Source organism: Armigeres subalbatus, chromosome 2, assembly GCF_024139115.2.
Source record: "Armigeres subalbatus isolate Guangzhou_Male chromosome 2, GZ_Asu_2, whole genome shotgun sequence".
NCBI classification, from domain to species: domain Eukaryota; kingdom Metazoa; phylum Arthropoda; class Insecta; order Diptera; family Culicidae; genus Armigeres; species Armigeres subalbatus.
Genome location: NC_085140.1, coordinates 356715242 through 356737231, shown reverse-complemented (window position 1 = coordinate 356737231; position 21990 = coordinate 356715242). Strand labels below are relative to the sequence as shown.

Here is a 21990-nt window from a genome sequence, read left to right as displayed (position 1 = left end):
CACCAGCCTGGTCTTCCCATCCGTAGAATTCTTCATCCGTATCTTGATCGGTATGCTCCGGGGAACGCTTCTCTTCCTGAACGCAGTGTTCTTCCTGAGCAACTATCTCCTCCTGAGACGATACAGCTTCGGGCCATTCCGGATCATGTCCGATTTCTTCCGTTCCCTGCGCTTCTGGCTTTGCCATGTGGGGGTTGTTCTGCTGCTCAATAAAGCGAGCATCACGGCTGATCGTGATTGTGTTGGTTTGAGTGTCCAAGAATCGGAACGCTTTGCGGTCTTCGCAATATCCCACGAAAGTCAATTTTCTCGATTTACAGTCGAATTTCTTCCGTTTCTCGTCCAGAATATGCACATATGCCGAACACCCAAAAATTCGTAGGTGACTGAACTTTGGCATTTTGCCAAACCATTTTTCGTATGGTGTCTTATCAATTGCACGAGAAGGTAGCCGGTTCTGGACATAAGCAGCTGTCATAACTGCTTCGCCCCAGTATCGTTTACCAAGCCCTGCGTCTAGCAACATGCACGTTGCCATCTCCTGCAACGTGCGGTTTTTCCGCTCAGCCACGCCATTCTGTTGGGGGCTGTAGGCTGCGGTATATTGAGCTTGTATACCTTCCTTCTCATAGAATGCTTTCAATACGCCGTTCACGTATTCTCCACCTCCGTCAGACCGGATAACACATGGAGCCCTTCCAAAACGCGTTTTAACGTGAGCCACATATCGTTTTATACAGTCTGCTACATCGGATTTTTGTCGCAGAAGACATACGACGGTATAGCGACTAAAATCGTCGATAAGCGTCATCAGATACCTGCAGCCACCTGGGGTCACGTTATCCATTGGCCCGCATACGTCCGTATGCACAAGGTCGAGTATTCTACTGGCTCCACTTTCGGAAGATTTAGGGAAAGAAGTGCGTGGAAGCTTACCTTTAAGACAGTCATCGCATACCTGCCGCAAACCGCAATCCTTCATCTCGAAGTCCTCGCTGAAGTTACCTGCTTTCAACTTTTCCAGCACAGCTGGATCCCGGTGACCGAATCGCCGATGCCACATGTGTTGGCAGTTCGGCAGATGTTGTAACTCCTTACTCAGCTTTGCGTATTCCACTGTCTTCAGTACAAATAAATTACCACTCAGTTCTCCGGATGCAACGGTTTTACCGGCGGTGCTCACTATCGAACATGCTGACCCGACAAAGTTCACTTGAAATCCTTTCTTCGTCAGCTTTCGCACAGATACAAGTCCACTGTCTAACGCCGGTATGAATAGTACTTCCGTTAATTTCACTTCACGCGCATGTCCATCTCCACCGATACAATTCACTAAACCTTCCCCGGTTCCGTGTGACATGGACATTGAACCATCAGCAAGTACAACCTGCACGCGTTTGCTTTCATCCAAAGTGGTAAAGAAAGCTCTATCGTTGGTCATGTGGCTCGAGCAGCCACTGTCGATGTACCAACAACCACTTCGACGAGCACTCCCGATCGTGAAACAAATCGGAACGTCCTTTTCAGCCGTTAGTTTGGCCTTCACTGCACCTTTCTTCTGTTTTTCTGCCTTTCCATTCACTGTTTCCGAGTCACTTTTCTTATGCTGCAGTTGCAGCCACTGTCGGCAATCCTTCCGGTAATGTCCGGGTTTTTGGCAGTGAAAACACAGTCGCTTCTTCTGGTCCCTCTGATTAAACTTCATGGCCTTTTCACCCGACACTGTATTCCGTTCGACCCGCTTCTGATACTCATCTAACAACTTTTGCTTAACTAGCGACATCGTCAAGTCCGCTTCTGGCCGGCTTTCCAAAGCCGTGACCAGTCCACCATAAGAGTCCGGCAGACTCCGCAATAACATTGCAATTTGCAACGACTCATCGAGCGCTTGGCCCGCACATGCCAGACGAATAAAAAGCTCTTCCAAATCAAACAGATGTTTTTCCAAACCTTCTCCGTCGGCCAAGTTCAAATTACAAATCTTCTTAAGCAAGGACACACGCGACGTCATGGTAGTTTTCTCATGATATTTCTGTAGGCAATCCCACACTTCTTTGGCGGATTTGGCATCCTTTACCAAATTCAATTGACTGTCTTCCAGGTACAACACTATAATCGCATGACACTTCGAATCGTCTTTCTCCCACGAGCTCGTGGCTGGCACAGGCTTTATACTGCCAATAACGTACCACCGTTCTTCTCGCTTCAAAAGCATCTCCATTCGCGTCTTCCATATTGAATAATTATTGTTATTCAATCGGGCAAATAAGAACTTTTCACTCATCGCTTTTAATCTGAACGCGCCGTAAAAACACTTATATTGTCAACCGACCGACTACACACGTCGTTTTACCGTCACCGAATGGATACGCACACACGTTGATGCCAACCCACACGACATTCGAGAAGACCCGTTATTTGCTTGCATCAAGTGAACGACAGTGCCGTCTCACTAATACACTGACAATCGCCCTTGCTCCTTGCTGGACGACACAGCAGCAAACAGTCAGCCAAAAAACGAAACAAAATGGCTTCGCTCGGAACCACGTTCCAGCCTATTTTTTCGCACTTTTACGGATCTTCCCAAATCACTATTTCACTCGATTAACTACACCGTCCTGGGTCCATGACCTGTAGAACGTAGATCACCGATCCCGGCAGATTACAAGGTGGACAAGACTCCGACGGACTTGTAACACAAACGACCGGGAACTTTTCGGATTTCGCGTGTACGGTGGACGAGCAAAATAAAAAACACAACTTCTGTTTACGAGCTTTACTTTTGGAATGAGAGACACAAAGAATCAATATACATTATAATGAAACAGGTATAATACTTTTTCGCCTTTTCGCCGCATCATAGACATGATGGAAAGATGTCGTACTTTCTACATTGCTTTGTAGCAGCGCATCTTACCGCACGGCTAAGGAGGGCCCCATCTTCTCAAAGTTACGTGCCATAATATCTATGTCGTCGGCGAAGCCAAATAGCTTGACGGACTTATTGAAAATTGTACCACTCGTGTTAATCCCTGCTCTTCGTATTACCCCTTCCAAAGCGATGTTGAATAGCAGACACGGAAGACCATCACCTTGCCGTAACCCTATGCGGGTTTCGAAGGGACTCAAGAATGCCCCTGAAACTCGAACTACGCACATCACCCGATCCATCGTCGCTTTGATCAACCGTGTCAGTTTATCCGGAAATCCGTGTTCGTGCATTAGCTGCCATAGCTTATTCCGATCGATTGTATCATATGCGGCTTTGAAGTCAATGAATAGATGATGCGTATGCACGTTGTATTCGCGACATTTCTGCAGTACTTGGCGAATGGCGAACACCTGGTCTGTCTGTGGTACAGCGTTCGCCCATAAAAACCGCCTGGTACTGCCCCACGAACTCCCTTGCAATTGGTGCTAGTCGACGGCATAAAATTTGGGAGAGTACCTACAGCATTCAGCAATGTGATTGCGCGGTAGTTGCTACAATCCAGCTTATCGCCCTTTTTGTAGATGGGACACACGACATCTGCCATCTACTCCTGCGGCAAAACTTCCTCCTCCCAAATCTTGGTAGTGACCCAGTACAGCGCTCTAGTCAGTGCCTCACCACCGTGTTTAAATAGCTCTCCTGGTAGTTGGTCAACTCCAGGAGCTTTAATGTTTTTCAGCCGGCCAATTTCCTCCTGGATTTCCTGGAGATCCGAAGCCGGTAAAATTATGTTCTGCGCGCGTTCTCTCAGGTTCATCACCATACCGCCATCTTCGTCTGCCACATCGCCATTCAGGTGTTCTTCGTAGTGCTGCCGTCACGTTTGGATCACCTCACGCTCGTTCGTAAGAAGGTGCCCATTTATGATCTTACACATATCAGGCTGTGGCACGTGGCCCTTACGTGAACGGTTCAACTTCTCATAGAACTTTCGTGCGTTAATAACGCGGTACAGTTCCTCCGTCTCTTCACGGTCTCGATCTTCCTGCTGGCGCTTTTTCCTCCGGAAAATCGAGTTTTGTCTGTTCCGCGCCCGTTTGTATCGTGCCTCGTTCGCCCTCGTGCGGTGTTGCAGCAATCTCGCCCATGCTGCATTCTTCTCTTCCACGAACTGCTCCCATTCGCCATCATACCAGTCGTTTCCCTGACCCGGGGGTGTGCCGTGCCAAGTTCAACGGTTGCGGTGCTACCAGCCATCTTCAAGAGACGCTGCGCCATCTTGTAAGCGACGTTTTGAATGCTCGGAAGTTCTCACTCACCAACTTCTAATTCTTCTATCCTGGGCATTCGGCTCCTTAATTTCACTCCTCCGTTGCCTATTATGTATCCCAGATTCTAACTATCATTCCGTGCAGACAAGTGGGCAGCTTTTCCGGGCCCATCTTGGTGCGCTCAGCTCTAATACCATTCTCACCAGCTGCTTTATTGCGTTTGCAGTAACGTTTGTATTGAACAATTCTGGAGGATATTGTGGGTTTACTTGACCAGTGAATTCGAAGATTGGTTAACAGCAAGCACAGCAACGGCACGACGGGCGTTCAACGACGATATGTGCATGCCGGCATCAAAAAGGTCGTGTATTGCTACGTGAGGAACTCGATCTATGTCTTGTTGGAAAACGGCAATTTTTACGACTGTTCGAAGAACGACTGTTTCGAACGATGGTGTTCAATTGGGAAACCCACCACGTACAATAAATCTATGTAGACCAATAATGCTTTCAACGGTTCTTTGCATTCACTAATATGCATATGCGTTATTATTAAGATCACTTTATCTATTGAACGATGACTTGAAATATTGTAATATGTAGTTTAATTGTTATGCCTGATTAATCCTGGTTGATAATGTTAAAACAACTGTCAAAGACGAGTTTGATACTTTCCATTTAATTCTACCATTTCACCGGTTTTATGCAGACTTGACTTAGTCGAGTTAAGTACGAGACACTGAAGACGGCCTCACAACTGAGGTCCAAATACGTATCGGGAAAGATTACAAAACGTGGTGGAATTAAATGGAAAATACATAATGCCGGGTGGCTCACTTGCACATGGTCGGGGTTCAGCCAAACCGCACCAAGCGGCTTTTCGACTGACTTGTGATATTTTATTCGTTCAAGGGCAATGAAAATTGTTTCATATCAATTTAAGCATACATTTGCAGTAGGATATCCTCAGTTATGGGGTTGAGGGATATCCAATACGATTTGCGGTCAATCAAATCTGATAAACGAAAGTTTAAGCAGGAAAATCGGTAATTTTTCGTTGGCGCTTGGTGTGTTTTGGCTGAACCCCGACCACATGTGACAAGCTAACTGCAAATTCCGCAACGTATCACTATTTTAGTCGTTTTTTTCTTCAAATATATTTATTCATATCTAAACAGGTACAACAATATACACAGGGACCATTAAATGGCCATGACACCAAATGAACCCTTCAAGCCTCGCCATAGATTGTTTCAATTTGGCTGCAGAAAATTGTGGAGACAGTATTCGAGGTAGGTATTTGTAAAATTTCAGAAGGTGATTCGAACTCGCGCGCTCTTTTGCCCAAGTAACTGCATTATGTTCCATTTTATTTAGGGGAATAGCCAAATATTGAATGGCCTTGATTTTCACCTATATTGTTAAACGTCATTTGCGATCAGCAATAGGCGAGAATGTTAGCAGTTCAACATTTGGCGAATTTCGCTAGGGTAAGTGTACCAGTTTTGGCCACTTTTAGTGTCTAATTTGGCCAACCCATACATATTTTATAAAAGCTATCCATCAGTTCCAACAGCGAAGAAGGATAAGGGATATATCTTCTGTTATAGCTAATGGAACCCTTTGAAAATTGCTTTATTTTCTAAGTTATGCGAGAAACTGGCCAAATCAACAACATGACCAAAACTGGTACAGATATTCTAGTAGATTTTGGTAACACTAAAACTCATGACACATGTATCGAAAACATACCAAAAACAAATCCGATTTGACTTTTAGTTTGAATATACTTCCAGTGCAGTGTTACTTAGGAAATTAATACTCTGTACAACCCTTTTCATTTTAAACTGTCTCGCTTCAACTTGAAAACAAAATCTTCTGCGTATTCAATCCCGATTTGCTTGCGAATGCTATCCAAAACTCGAGCCACTTCTAGACTATCTTTGTGTGTCATAATCTGCGATTCAAGTTCTCCAGTCATAATGCGCTTTCTACACTCCTCTGCTTCGTAACGTAACCCAACAGTGTTTTTGAGAATGCATTCAATTTTCGAACTTGCTAGTGGGTAGGATCGTACTGTTCCATCGACGTCGGTTAGCTCGATAGGGCACCAAAAGTCATAAAGCTAAAAAATCGGAATATTCTTGTTCAAAACTCAATTCTGTTAAAAATATCAAATACCTCACCATAATCTTTCCTTCATTTCCAGTGATGACTGCTTGATTGGATAACTGCTTGACCCCACTAGTTCTCATTTGGGCAACTCCTCCACAAGGAAAACGAAGTCTTACGTTCATTTCGATATCGACATTTTCTTCATTCAACTCCCCTTCGGCCACGATCTCATCTGGGAACTCTTGGAACACCCACAAAGCGAGTTGGATGTTGTAAACGCCTAAATCCAACACAGCACCGCCACCCAGATGACCCATTCGAATTCGCTCCACCTTGCTTATAGGAAAACCCAACTCCATTTTCACTTCCTTGATGTCACCAAGATCCGCCTTCTTAATTCGTTCACGCAGATGGTTGTAAGCCGGGAAGAACCGAGACCACATGCCTTCCATGCAGAACAATTTTCTCTCACGGGCGTAGTCCAATAGAGCCTTCGCTTGTCCTTCATTTACGCAAAGGGGCTTCTCACAAAGGACATGTTTACCGGCGTCGAGCATCATTATAGCAACCTCGTAGTGGACTGTATTAACAGCACCAATATAGACAATATCTACATAATAAAAAAAAACCGAGAATAGTCATAACAGTCATGTTGCTTTCAGTAAAAACGATCGAATGTTATCCCGCCACGATTAACTAACCGACTTTGGGATCCTTGGCCAGTGCTTCGAAACCAACATGAAACGCTGATATTCCGTGCAATTCGGCAAACCTTTGAACATTCTCTAGTCCTCTGGCTGCAACGGCTACCACTTTATGATCGGACTCCGGCAATGTTGATACAGCACACACGAAATCATGTGCAATCGTTCCAGCGCTAACGATTCCCCAACGCAGTGGAGGCATTTTGACTGATAATCACTTTCAAAAAAATCGTAATTTAATTTTCACTCTCAGTACTTATCAACACCGCACAACAATTCTGCCCTCGATTGGATCTAGATCGCAATTGATGTACGCGACACTATCCGAACGATTGCTGGTTCGTCTGAAGCGAAAGCGAATGCATTTTATTTATTGCCCAACCATCAGCCAGCGCTCACTTCACCACTTAACAGAGATCGTTCTCTCAGTGGTGCACTTGAGGCAGCCGTTGTTCTTGGTGACACAGAAGAATCTCGCCGCCATTGCGCCGTACGACGAAATACAACGAATCGTTGTCTTCGAAGCGAGCCAAGCCTATAGAGAGCAAGACATAGCCAGACTTTGCGGTTCAGAGACCGTACCAAGGCACAAAATGTTCTATTAGTCATTGTTGTGTAGTGGCACGGTTCTGATTGATTGATGAAAACTAGCTGCTCGACTTGCGTGTAATAGATGTAGGTAACTAAGGAAGAAGCTAAAATTCGGAGCTTAAATTAAAATCACCGATGAATTATAGGTTTTTTCCGGAAAATTATGATATTTATAAGAAATTGCAGTTCGATGCAAAGTGTGACAGATTATAATCGGGTACTTGTTAATGTGACATCAGGCTATATTCAGAAGATGAGCCATATTACATGATTTATGAGTATCTTGATATATGAAATGCTACCCGAGCAAAGTCGGTTAACAAAATGAGAACAAATTGATATTAAGCTCTGCTGTTGAGATTACATTGTAAACAAAATTTGATGTCAACTGTTATTTAATACATCCTCAGTTATCATAATAACAGCAGCTTTACATCAAATTATGCTGTCGATTATCTAAAATGTGTTATTAACGAAGATTAAAAGCAATCTGCAAACAAAATATGCAGGTGTTGTTATGAATGCTCATAAGAATACACACCTGATTTGCTACAGCGTCGATACACCTATGCCTGGCGTATTGTAGAGCTCCATTATCGTTGTTCTTGGGCGATTTTCCTCCAGTTTCCCCGAACGTTTAGGGTCCCCAGGTCCGATTCCAGGGCTACGAAATGGTGAGTTGACATCTGGGAAGGGGCGCCTAGCTCTGGTCCTCATAAGTTCCAATACTCACGCTTCCACGGGTCTTCCGATGACAATTGACCGCCAGTTAAGGGTTGCGTACTTAGCTGGTAGTGTAGCCTGGGCACTGTTGTCCTTCTGACAACCCGACCAGTAGATAGTAACAGATTTATATCAGAACTTGTTATTCTGTTACAGTCGTTTTTCATAACAGCGGTTGATATAAAACATGTACCATAAGTAGTTAAAATAACAAAAAATGTAACAAAATCTCTTCTAGTTTTAACAAAAATATTACTAAATATGTTACGATTCGAACAAAAATATAACTCGATGTGTTACATAAAAAGCGGTGAAAATTTCTTATACTATAACAAATTATGTTATTGAAAAGATTATGATTATCCATAATGTAGGCAATTAACTTTGTACTGCTGCTTCAACTTTGAATGGAGGTTCAAGTTATATTGAAGGTGGTACCTTCGTTTTTTCCAATTCCTATCTACCAAAAATGTAGGCAATTCTTTTTTCGAAAAAAAAACCTAACACATTATGTTATAATCATGTTATGACGATCATGAAATTTTCTTTCCTCCAACTTTGACAGAGAATTTATAAGAAAATTATTACAAGTTTTGTTATTTGTATCACATATTGATATAATTGTGATAAAATTTTGTTATGACTAACTGGTCGGGAACAGCTAGAGTGAGAAGGTGCGTCGTGTGGGTCTGCATAGGATGTGGTGGGGTTCGACAGTGGGCTCTGTTGAACTTTTATAAAAAGCTGCATGTCTCCCCACGCTGACCCTATCAAAGCGATCGTGTGCCGCTCAAAGCGCACTAGCCTAGTCCTGGTGTTGGGTGGGACTTTAAACAAATTTGACCCGACTGATCGAGCGTCTGTTCACCAAGGAGGTGCAGCTCCAACGGCGTGTGTTCTGGCATCCAGCGGCTGAGTATGAAATGCTATTCCCCGGAAGCTATACCTAAGATGGCAGCCCCATCCCGGTGGATAGGGAACAACCTACTGTTCCCGAAACATCAATTTGTTCGAGAATCCGATAATGAGAGAGTACGGATTGATTTTACGGCGACGACTCTTAGCGCGAAACAACGGACACGAATAGGAACATGGGACGTTTTAACACTAGCCCACCCTGCACAACTTGCCAGTGAGGCACGCCGCATGAAGTTTGAGATCCTGGGACTGAGTGAAGTCCGTTGGTCAAACTTTGGAGAACACAGAACGCCGTCGGGACAAGTTCTGCTATACTCTGGTTTACGAGGTGTACACGCTCCCCGGCATCGCGGAGTTGGCTTCCTACTAAGCGCTCAGGCACACTCTGCGCTTATGAAGTGGGAACCTATAAGTGAAAGGATAATCGTTGCCAGATTTAGAGCACGGGTCCAAAACCTTACTATAATCCAAAGTTATGCGCCAACCGATGCTGCCAATTTGCAAGACAAAGAGAACTTCTACAGTCAACTCAATGCCGTCGTAGATAGAATTCCGAAGGGTGATATCAAGATCTGTTTGGGCGACTTCAATGCGAAGATCGGATCCGACAACTCGAACCATGAGCGCATTATGGGACGCCATGGTCTCGGAGAAATGAGCGAAAACAGAGAGCTGTTCGCAGAATTTTGTGGTAATAACGACATGGTGATCGGGGGATCGCTCTTCCCTCATCGACCGGTTCACAAGGTCACGTGGGTCTCCCGTGACGGCTTTACAGAAAATCAAATCGACCATATCTGCATCAGCCGAAAATGGAAACGAAGCCTTCTTGATTTACGGAATAAACGTAGTGCCGACATCGCGTCGTCAATGGACCGCCATCAAGAATGCCTTCATTGCCACCAGCGAGAACAATCTAGGCTAACTGCGCACCCAGAGAAAACAATAGATCACCGATGAAACCTGGAGGAAGATAGAGGAGTGAAAAGAAGCCAAAGCCGCGATAGAGCGAACAAAAACCAGAGGAGTCAAAGTCTTAGCCCGTCAACGATACTCGGTTCTTGAGAAGGAAGTAATGTCGACGGGACTAGCGAGCGTGGGCAGACTCTCTGGCCGACGAAGGAGAGAGAGCCGCCGCAACCGGGGACATTCGCCTCCTCTACGATATCTCACGACGCTTAAGCGGGGCGAAGATGAATGCAACGATGCCTGTGAAAGACGCGAATGATCAGTTATTGACCGACCCAACTGACCAGCTGAAACGCTGGTTCGAGCACTTCGAATAACTTTTTCAAGTGCCAGCCAAACCATCACCACCTCGGCATGATCTGCCTAGCATCCGACGTATAACACGCGTCAATACCGAAGCCTCCATCACTGCTAGAGATTCAAACAGCCATCCAAAGCATGGAATCGAATAAAGCCCCAGGGGTCGATCGCATATCAGCCTAGATGCTTAAAACCCCATGACATCCGCTTTACTACTGCATCGTTTATTTCGTAATATCTGGGACACCGCAACTTTCCCGGTCGACTGGATGCAAGGTATCTTAGTGAAGGTGCCCAAAAAGGGTGACCTGACTGTATGCGATAACTGGCGAGGCATTATGTTGCTGTGTACCGTTCTCAATGTTCTATGCAAAATTATCCTTGCCCGGATTCAGGAGAAGATCGATGCGACTCTCCGGCGGCAGCAGGCCGGATTCCGTGCCGGAAGATCCTGTGTGGACCATATTGTCACGCTTCGCATCATTCTGGAGCAGGTCAACGAATTCCAAGAGTCCCTTTTCTTGGTATTCATTGACTACGAAAAAGCTTTCGACCGTCTCAATCACGAGAATATGTGGGGCGCCCTGAGACGCAAGGGGGTTCCTGAGAAAATCATCGGCCTCATCGAAGCACAGTACGAGCAGCACTACGAAGAACATCTGAATGGCGCTGAGAGTACAGGCAGTGAAAGTCAAGGCAGCGGAGGAGATGACTACGCCAGTTCAGCGGATGGAAGCCAACCAGCCCCTAACTTGACGGAAGTTAAGGATGCAATTCAACAGCTAAAGACCAATAAAGCAGCTGGTAAGGATGGTATCGGAGATGTACTCATCAAGATGGCCCCGGAAAAGCTGGCCACTGGCCTGCACAAACTGATAGTCAGAATCTGGGAAACCGAACAGCTACCGGATGAGTGGAAGGAAGGGGTTATATGCCCCATCTACAAGAAAGGCGACAAACTGGAGTGTGAGAACTTTCGAGCGATCACCATCCTTAATGCCGCCTACAAAGTGATATCACAGATCATCTTCCGTCGTCTGTGACCATTAGTGAACGAGTTCGTGGGAAGTTATCAAGCCGGCTTCGTTGACGGCCGCTCGACAACGGACCAGATCTTTACTGTACGGCAAATCCTTCAAAAATGTCGTGAATACCAGGTCCCAACGTACCATCTCACTATGGAGCGGCTCCATACAAAGTGGTGGCCAAAAATATTTTTTTGGTTTTTCCGCATTATTTTATAGTATTCTAGTAAGATTAGCATATAATTAATCATATTTATGCATTTTCATCGCATCCGGAAGGTGTAACTAGTATTTAACCCAGTAATGAGCTACGTATTCCTAAACAATAAACTTGAACGATTGTTTTTAATTTTAGGGGCAGTTCAAATGCAAATTAAAACTAGAATAAGGTTGCTATGTATAAGATTAAACAGGAGAAGTGGAGGTGGAAGACCCCCCCCCCCCTAACCAAGATTTGACCCCTTCCCCATTTTTTAACTATGTCGTATAAGAGTATTCTTTTATCAATCAGGTATTTTGGTGAAGAATTATTTGTCTTCCGAACCTCCCCCTCTCCCCACACAAAGTTATCTGCCCCCCCCCCCCCTATGGAAATAAATAAATCAATCAAACTAGTCGAAAGGATTATTTTTTAATATGTTTCCGTTATTTTTACTGAACATATATCAACATCTTTAACAAAGTTGATGATTTGTCTCCATTTTTTCATACTGCAGGGATGAATATAAAGGAGCTGTTCCGATCTCCATCTCATTGAATATATATTTATCTCATCGCGAAACAAAGAAATACGGCATCACTTTAGTCGCTTCTTTTTGTCAACATGCGTGTTTACTGCTGCAAAAAATCACAAAAATAAGAAATAAATTTCATTGCTTTGTACAAAATAAAACCTAATTTTTATTGATAAATTATAATAAATTTTAATTATTGACTTTCTCTTAAAACTAAATCAAATTGACAAGCAATTCTACTCATTTTCTACATTTTCATCGAGAGCAAAATCATCATCAAGTTGTTCAACATCATCCATTAATTCGTCTAGTGCATTTTTTAATGCAAGTAGGTAGATAATATTTATTAGGAAAATAAATATACCTGAGTATATTTGGTACAAATTGTAAAATGGCACATGAACAGAGAATTATAAACAAGGTTATCGTGAAACCATTGAAAACTTTTTAGTCCAGTTGGGCAGATCAAGTTTCTATATGGAATGATAATTTTCGGTTTGTTTTAACCCATTTTCACAAAAATAATAATAAAGTGGGTAACATTTTTAAGACTAAATTTGACATTTAACAGTTCCACATTTAAAGCAGTATTTGATTTGTACGTTTTTTTTTGTTTGTGCTCGATAATTGTTATTAACAAAAAAAAAATCCATTTTTTCGACTTCGTGCCAAAATGACGCTCAGCCGCAGCAATGCGCAGCTGGATTCTCGTTCCGCAGATAGTATAGACCCCAAACTAAACTTTGGTGGTGGTCTCTTGAGACTGCTCGGCCCTGCTTGCTAGATATAGTCCAACTTAGACAAAAAACACATTTTTTCAATAATTACCCATTGTTGACTATTTTTTATCAACCGTGTAAGCTCAACAGAGTACCCATTTCAAAGCTTAGACAATTATATTTCCAACGGTGTATTAATTTCCAAAATTGGACCGTTATTCGCTGAGAAATTTGCATTTGTTTGAGATGCATTTTTGCCTTTCTCGTACAACTAAGTTGTACCGAAAGGCTATCATTTCACTCCAAATTCGAACTTTTTATAGAAGTCCCGGAGACCCATAGTGTTATATACCATTCGACTCAGCTCGATGAGCTGAACAAATGTCTGTCTGTCCGTGTGTGCGTGTGTGTGTGCACAAAATGCCATAAAAAACATTAGCCAAATTTTCACATTGAAACTCTTAACCGATTTTCTTGCAAAAAGTTGCATCCGACAGAGACTAAAACGCTGTTGATCACTATTGAATTTCACAATAATTGCAAATTGCAAAAAATAGATAATATTAAAATAGTGATGAGACATAGTCACATAGAACAATAATGTGTTATGAAAAATGCCTTGCATCTATGAATATTTTTAAAGTTTATCCGTGGCTTGCTTCCAGTAAGAGTTTCATCGTACTATAAAGATGCTCGTGTTGCACGCATTTAGGCGTAAGTATGCTCTTCGTTGAGTTTCATAGTACTATGAAATTGTCCGAAAGTCAAAATTCGAACATAGGAAATTAGAGAATATTTTGGCAGCGCCATCTGTCGTCTACTAGTGTAAATTTTCTATCATAACATTAGACGGTGTAACTGTTTTGCCTTTCTTGTACATCATCGAGGTGTAAGCGTAAAGGCTCATTTATTACCTTTTTCCGCGAGAAAGGCGCCATCACCGCTAGGTGGATTAATCTGGGTTTTTTTTACAATTTTCACAATTTTTCTAAGTTTGATGTCTGTGGCACAATGAGTTTTCATCATAGAGGGCTGAAATTTTGGGAATCTAGGTTTGAATTATCCTTCTTTCAAATGGTATACAAGACACGTCATTCAAAGCAAGTCAATTTTTCGATTTTTGGCCACCACTTTCCCCATAGTGCATCTGTTAGTTGATTTCAAGGCGGCATACGACAGTATAGACCGCGTAGAGCTATGGAAAATCATAGACGAGAACAGCTTCCCTTAGAAGCTTACCAGACTGATCAAAGCAACGGTGGATGGTGTGCAAAACTGTGTGAAGATTTCGGGCGAACACTCCAGTTCGTTCGAATCGCGCCGGGGACTAAGACAAGGTGATGGACTTTCGTGCCTGTTGTTCAACATTGCGCTAGAAGGTGTCATGCGGAGAGCCGGGTGTAACAGCCGGAGTACGATTTTCAACAGGTCCAGTCAATTTATTTGCTTCGCGGATGACATGGACATTGTCGACCGAACATTTGCAAAGGTGGCAGAACTGTACACCCGCCTGAAACGTGAAGCATCAAAAGTTGGACTGGTGGTGAATGCGTCAAAGACAAAGTACATGCTTGTGGGCGGAACCGAGCGCGACAGGGCCCGCCTGGGAAGCAGTGTTACGATAGACGGGGATACCTTCGAGGTGGTCGAGGAATTCGTCTACCTCGGATCCTTGCTAACGGCTGACAACAACGTTAGTCGTGAAATACGAAGGCGCATCATTTGTGGAAGTCGGGCCTACTACGGGCTCCAGAAGAAACTGCGGTCGAAAAAGATTCGCCACCGCACCAAATGTATCATGTACAAGACCGGTGGTCCTCTACGGACATGAAACATGGACAATGCTCGAGGGGGACTTGCAAGCACTCGGAGTATTCGAGAGACGGGTGCTTAGGACCATCTTTGGCGGTGTGCAAGAAGACGGTGTGTGGCGGCGAAGAATGAACCATGAGCTCGCCCAACTCTACGGCGAACCCAGTATCCAGAACGTAGCTAAAGCCGGAAGGGTAAGATGGGCAGGACATGTTTCAAGAATGCCGGACAGCAACCCTGCAAAGATGGTGTTCGCTTCCGATCCGGCAGGTACGAGACGGCGTGGTGCGCAGCGAGCGAGATTGGCAGACCAGGTGCAAAACGACTTGGCGAGCGTGGGGCGTATTCGAGGATGGAGAGATGCGGCCTCGAACCGTGTATTGTGGCGTCAAATTGTTGATTCAGTGTTATCTGTTTAGATGTAAACTAAATAAATGAATGAATGAAGCACAGTACGAGGCCTTTTCATGTAGAGTGCTGCACAATGGGGTCCTGTCCGACCCTATCCGGGTCGTAGCTGGTGTGAGGCAAGAATGTATTCTATCACCGTTACTGTTCCTCATCGTAATCGACGAGATTCTGGCAGATGCGATTGACCGTGAACCAAACCGCGGACTCTTATGGCAGCCTTTAACCATGGAGCACCTAAACGACTTCGAATTGGCTGATGACGTTGCACTCCTCGCGCAACGGCGCTCTGATATGCAGAGTAAGCTCAACGACCTTGCCGAGCGCTCCTCTTCGGCAGGTTTAGTCATCAACGTCAACAAAACCAAATCGTCGGATGTAAACATGGTGACCCCTTCCAGTTTCACAGTAGCCGGGCAACCAGTGGAGAATGTTGGAAGCTTCCAATATCTTGGTAGCCAAATGGCGTCAGATGGCGGTACCAGGATCGACATAGGCGCACGGATCAAGAAAGCAAGGGCTGCCTTTGCAAGTTTAAGAAATATCTGGAAAAACAGGCAAATAAGAAAAGTAAAACTCCGTACTGCTTTCCGTTTTTAATTAAATCGCTCCTAGAATTTTTGAGAAGAGTTTTAAAAAAAATTTCCATGTGCTTCCCCGTGCAATATTTTTCTAATATCATCCTTCGACTTCTTCTTCTTTTTCATGCAACCTTTAATCGCCAATTAAGAATCTTATTATATCAAATTTAGTAATCATGCTGAATTAATTGACAGCAAAATTTGTTTTTAGTATGATTCCACCGTGTAAAAATATGCTCTCATTTCTGCTGTGTTAACCGTTAATCCATACAAAACGAGATCAACTGGAATAATCAAATAATTGACATCATGACAGCAAATTTTGGTTTCAATTTGATTTCAAACTTTTCTCGGGAAGTGTATCACTATTGAATTTGGTAACGATAGGCCATTGCGTTCAAAAGATATTAAGAAAATAGTGGTTCGAATCAAAACGGTTGGCGTTTTGGCTAAATGGGAGAAAGGCTGTATCCAGGGCCGATTTTAGGGGGGGGGGGGTGGTTGGTGTGCCGTGGCCCCGGGCCCTCACAAATCTTGTGTACCAAAACCAACCTGTTTTGTACATTTTGGGGCCCCCACAAGCTGTTGGGCCCGGGGCCTCCTTCCGGCTAAATCCGGCCCTGGCTGTATCACTACTACTAGGTGGATAAATTAGGGTTTCATTATTATTTATTCACTAGCAGGCTCGACGAGCTTCGTTTTGCCTAAAGTTCTTGAGTTAAGAAGAAATTTGTTTCATTTGTATGGGAGCCCCGCTTTCCAAAGGAGGGACGGGTCTCAAACCATTTTAAGAACCTTCCCCGGCCGCAAAAACCTCTGCATACAAATTTTCGCGCCAATCGGTTCAGTAGTTGCGGAGTCTATAAGGTTCAGACAGACAGAAATTCATTTTTATGTATATAGAAGAAGAAGAAGAAGAAGAAGAAGAAGATTAAACCCACACTGAAAAAAACTTTGTAGTAGAAATTGCATTTTTATGGTAAAATTAAGAACAATACCGACGTTTTTCAACTAAAGGGACAAATCGCTTAATTTTACCATAAATGTAGTAAATCAGATTGATATTATTTTCAATTTCACCACAAAAATTGTTATTTAGCATAGATTCAAACAAAATAGTTGATTTTACTACAAAATTTTACTAAGAATAAGAATAACCATGTAAGCGGTTGAATGTACTATTTTTATAGTAAGATAGACCATATTTTAGTTATTTTAAGACGATTGGCACTTCGGTTGAAAAACGTCGGTACTGTTCTCAATATTACCCCTGAAATGGTAGTTTCTACTATTAAATTTTTCTCAGTGCAACCAGCAGATGGCAGTTTTTATCCTTGCTACAGTGCTTAAAAAAACTTACCCGGCGTTCAGGTAAATTGACCCGGATTTGACTTAGCATCTCAGGTATTTGTTAACCAAATGCACATGTTTAAATACCTAAAATAATCGCCAGCTCGTAAATTTTTCGAAACTAAGCTCAGATTGTTGATCGGCTACACCAAGGAAAAGGGGTGGTAAAATGAACAGTTGGCTATTTAGAGATCCTACAACATCTCATATGCCTGTATTTGAGACGTTAGTGAAAGAACAATACTCAGAAGACAAAATTGGGTTACCACCGCGGTTGGGGACATCGTGGAAGCCTTGCTTGATTTGGTAGACCATTTGATTCGAACTCCAGGACAATTTGGAGATCTTACAACACCTCATATGTCTTGTTTTGAGATCTAATTGAAAGACAAATCCTCGGAAAACATAATTGAGTTGATACCACGGTTTGGGACATCATGAAGGCTTTGCTTGATTCGATAGACCATTTGATTCAAACTCCAGGACAATTTGGACATCTCATATACCTGGATTTGGAGAGATCTTACAATACCTCGTGTAAGACTCAAGTGAATGTATTTAAAAGTATCCAACGATCAATAAATTAAGTGAATTACTAGAAAATATAGCAAAAATTTGTCACATTCGGTTTACGTCCCCCCAATAAGTGACGTAAAAAGAGGGCTGAGTGTACCTACCTCGGATGACTTGTTAGATTAATTTGGTTTGGAGAACCTAAGACATCCGGTTTGGACATATCTAAATCACTGCCATAAGACGAGCTGTCTGCGAGTCAGGGAGAACTGCCTAGGACGTGGTGGGATTCAGCAGTGGGCTTTGCTAAATCCCTCCCAAAAAAACCACAAGTGTCCGTAAGCAGACTCTATCAAAGCGACTGTGTGCCGCTTCAAAAGCACAAGCCCAGGGAGTGCCAGTGGCACATCAGGGTTGTAAGACCCAGTAAGACCCTGATTATGGTATACTGGTTGCGTGTTATTGGACTTTGTCTCTGGATCAAGGATGTTATCGATTATTTAGTAATCTGCGTTCGATCATTCAGTAGTTTGTCAATAACTCATTCCAGAAATCTAATTTCAAAATGTGTTGTATGGTGGACTTTTAATGTGAAATTTTTCATCAACTCTCCTTAACAGGTCAATATTCGAATTCCACTATTAAAGGAGTTATGGTGCTAGTTGCTATACCTATACTAAATGATAACAAAATACGCAATAATTTAGTCTAAGTTACTGCTACTAGCTCTATAGCTCCGTTATTAGTGGATTTCAAACAACGAACTGTTAGGCAGAGTTGTAGATAAACCTTTGCACTAGAAGTCTACCATACAACACATTTTGAAATTTAGCTTCTGGAATGAGTTATTGACAAACTACTAAATGATCGAAGGCAGATTACTAAATGATCGATAACATCCTTGCTCTGGATATTGAAATATTGTGAACGCGAGGGCTGGTAGTCTGGTTATTCTATTCTCTTATTAAGGCCGGGTGACACCGACCTGAAACGGCGAATGGGCTATTGGTCAGGCTGTCTCCCGTCCCAGAAAACCGTGGCGGGCTTGTAGCACGCGGGACAATCCTGTCGCTCAGCTGGTAGCTGAGTGGGAGTAGGCTCAGATGCTCTTTCCTGACTAGCGCTGATCTGGTTCTGAACACAGGTGTCAACCCTCGCATGGCCTCCCTGCATGCCGCAAGGTATGTATAGATAACCATGGGATCGCGAAGGCGACTACACCAGCAGGATTTGACAGCAGCCGCAAGCGATGATTCCAAGTAAAACAAAAATTTCGAGGGAGGGAGGTGAGGCGAATGGCGGGAAGGAGAACCCTTTCGCCAGGCGCAGTGGCCTTGATCGGTCACCCCAAAGGTCGCCGGGGGGAGGCGATGGTGAAGCTCGTGGTGGGTCAGACGAGGTGCCGGTCGATGTTAAAATGGACGGCCCCACTCTGACCAAGGTCATAAACTCGGTGATGACCAACCATGGGGACAATGGAGGCCAGACCATGGAAGTAATTACGGACGTTTCGGACGTAATTATGTCCTTCCTGGACAACCGAGTCAACTACAGTAAGGACTTGAAACAGGCCGTACTGACCCTCTGCGCTCTAGTCGTGGAGGCGAAGTCGGAATGGAAGATCTTGCTGGAAGCCAGTAAGGAGGCGGAGCACAAGATCCGCCTTCTTACTGAAGAGAAGTAGTTGGCGGTGAAGACCTCGAAGGAGGCCGAATCAAAGATTCGCCTCCTTACAGAGGGGAAGCAGCTGGCGAGAGCCAGACTGCAGAGCTTCAGAGGCGGATGGCAATCTGCGGAACAACTCCTAAACTAAGTAAGGTCACGCAGGAGGCGGGCCTGAAAGTAGCTAAAAAAGCCTCGGTTTGGACAGTCGAGAAGGTCCGAGTGGATAAGACCGAGAGAAAAATTGTACCTCCACCAAGTATGATACCAGAGGATCGCCGGGAGGAAGACCTGCCATGGACGGAGGTCGTGAATCCAAGAAAGGCGAAACGGAGTCGTCAGCAGGTCGCAAGGAGTGCGACAAAAGGAGCGGAGCAGGTCACTGCTAAGAAGAGTAGAGCCGTGACAGTGACAAGCGAAAGGACACAGGCGAAGCGATTATCGTCAAGGCTGACGATAAAAACTATGCCGATGTCGTAAATACTATGAGAGGCAACGAGAAGCTCCCTAGTCTAGGAGGGGATGTCAACTGTACCCGAAGAACGCGCAAAGGCGAGATGATTCTCGTCTTGAAGCGGGATGCTGCTCGGAAGAGTTCCGAGTATAAAAAGTTGACAGAGGAGGTCCTGGGTGACGGGGTTCAAGTTAGAGCCCTGTGCCCAGTTTTGAACATCCAGTGCAAGGGCATGGATGAGATAACCGAAGCCGGAGACCTGGTAGACGCACTGAAGGATCAGTGCAATGTCGAGATCCAGGAATCCGCGATTCGGTTACGCAAAGGCTTTGCGGGAATGCAGGTTGCCTCATTCCAAGTACCTATGGCCGAGGCCAAGAAGGTGCTGGATAAGGTAAAACTGAAGGTGGGCTGGTCGGTGTGCTCGTTGAGCACAAGCTAACCCAGTCATGCCTGTTACAGGTGCCTTGGCCACGGTCATAAATCCTATGACTGCAAGGGACCTGACCGTAGTAAGCTGTGCCGTAGGTGCGCAACCGAAAACCACCAGGCTCGCACCTGCCAGGCTGCACCAAGATGTGTGATCTGTCCTCCGGGAGCAGACAACAGGCATCTCACCGGTGCTCAGGCCTGTCCGGCGTCTAGAAGGGTCCAGACATGCAAGTAACACAGCTAAACTTGAACCACTGGGAGATGGCTCAACTGCTGCTACAACAGTTGGTTATCGAGTGTAAAGCTGATGTTGCCTACTGTCCGACCCATACCGCATCCCTGCTGGAAACGGCAGTTGGATTGCGGACAAGTCCGGTATGGTGGGAATTTGGACTTGTGGGCGATACCCCATCCAGAAGATAATATCTTCTCCCGACGATGAGGGTTTTGTCATAGCAAAGGTAAACGGAGTTTACTTTTGTAGCTGCTACTGTCCTCCTAGATGGAGTATAGAACAGTACACTAGGGTAGTTGTAGCCAAACCTAAAACCAGTAGTTGTAGCAGGTGACTTCAATGCGTGGGCAGTGAACTGGGGTTCCCGGTTCACTAACGCTAGAGGTCATATCCTGCTAGAGTCACTAGCGGTATTGAACGTAGTTCTGCTGAACGAAGGTCAAGTGCCAACGTTTAGAGGAGCGAGCGGTGATTCATGTATCGACGTCACCTTCTGCAGCGCAGGATGGACGGAAGGACCAGGATGGATGGTTCACGAGGGTCATACTTCTAGCGACCATCAGGAGGTACGTTTTCGAGTATACCCGGAAAAGTACGACAAGACGAGGCGGTGCAACTGATCCCGGATGGCGCACCTTACAGTTCAATCAGGAACTGTTTGAGGAAGCGCTGCGCTGGGAAAGTCGGACGGTAACGTCGAAGTCGAGCGGTAACGAATTGACAGAGGTACTAACACGTGCCTGCGATATAGCGATGCCAAGGAAGACCCAGCCCCCAGGAAATCGACATTGTACTGGTGGTCTAACACGATCGCAGATCTTCGTAGAACCTGTCTTAGAGCTAAAAGAAGGTTGCGACGTGCTAGAAGAACAGACGCTGAGCGAGTCGATAGACGAGGGGTATTCCAGACAGCGGGCAGAGCTCTGAACTACGAGATTAAATGTAGCAAGCGAGCCTGCTTTGAACATCTGTGCAGGATGGCGAATGACACCCCATGGGGAGATGTATACAGGATAGTGATGTCTAGGACCAACAGCACACTTCCTGAAAGATCCCCAGAGATGTTAGCCGGAATTGTAGAGGGATTGTTTCCGAGACATGAACCATCGGGCTGGCCGCTACACCGTACGAGTCAGTTGACGTGGTACCGCTAGTGACTAACGAGGAACTTATCGTAGCCGCAAGAAAACTTAAGTTCAATAAGGCGCCAGGCCCGGATGGTATTCCAAACCTGGCCCTTAAACACGCCATTCTTGCTGATCCAGATATGTTCAGGAGCTGCCTCCAGAGATGCATGGACGAAGGAAACTTCCCAGATCGATCGAAACAGCAGAAATTGGTGCTTTTACCGAAGTCTGGCAAACAGCCGGAGGACTCTTCGGCATACAGACCAATTTGCCTACTCGACACAGCTGGGAAGCTGCTAGAGAGGGTCACCCTGAATAGATTGTCGGCTTATACAGAGTGTGCTGGTGGCTTATCCTGCAACCAGTATGGTTTCCGTAAGGGCCGTTCTACCATCGAAGCAATTCGATCGGTAACG

The 21990-nt window shown here is 44.6% G+C and overlaps 1 protein-coding gene across 1 annotated transcript; it reads right to left on the bottom strand.

Annotated features, from left to right (window-relative positions):
* Nucleotides 1-5341: 5341 nt before the first annotated feature.
* LOC134212955 (trans-1,2-dihydrobenzene-1,2-diol dehydrogenase-like) lies at nucleotides 5342-7421 on the bottom strand. Its single transcript, XM_062691347.1, has 3 exons — nucleotides 7019-7421; nucleotides 6389-6927; nucleotides 5342-6327 (listed from the first exon to the last, which is right to left on the bottom strand). The coding sequence occupies exons 1-3, from the start codon at nucleotides 7221-7223 to the stop codon at nucleotides 6040-6042; spliced, it is 1032 nt and encodes a 343-aa protein (XP_062547331.1). The 5' UTR covers nucleotides 7224-7421; the 3' UTR covers nucleotides 5342-6039.
* Between the last annotated feature and the right edge of the window lie 14569 nt (nucleotides 7422-21990).

What these genes read in the sequence shown, in the direction of transcription:
- LOC134212955 (XM_062691347.1), bottom strand. Translation starts at nt 7,223, where the DNA reads ATGCCTCCACTGCGTTGGGGAATCGTTAGCGCTGGAACGATTGCACAT. An exon ending in GGCCAAGGATCCCAAAGTCG is followed by an intron (nt 6,928 to 7,018) that starts GTTAGTTAATCG and finishes TTTATTATGTAG; the next exon opens with ATATTGTCTATATTGGTGCT. An exon ending in GAAATGAAGGAAAGATTATG is followed by an intron (nt 6,328 to 6,388) that starts GTGAGGTATTTG and finishes CCGATTTTTTAG; the next exon opens with CTTTATGACTTTTGGTGCCC.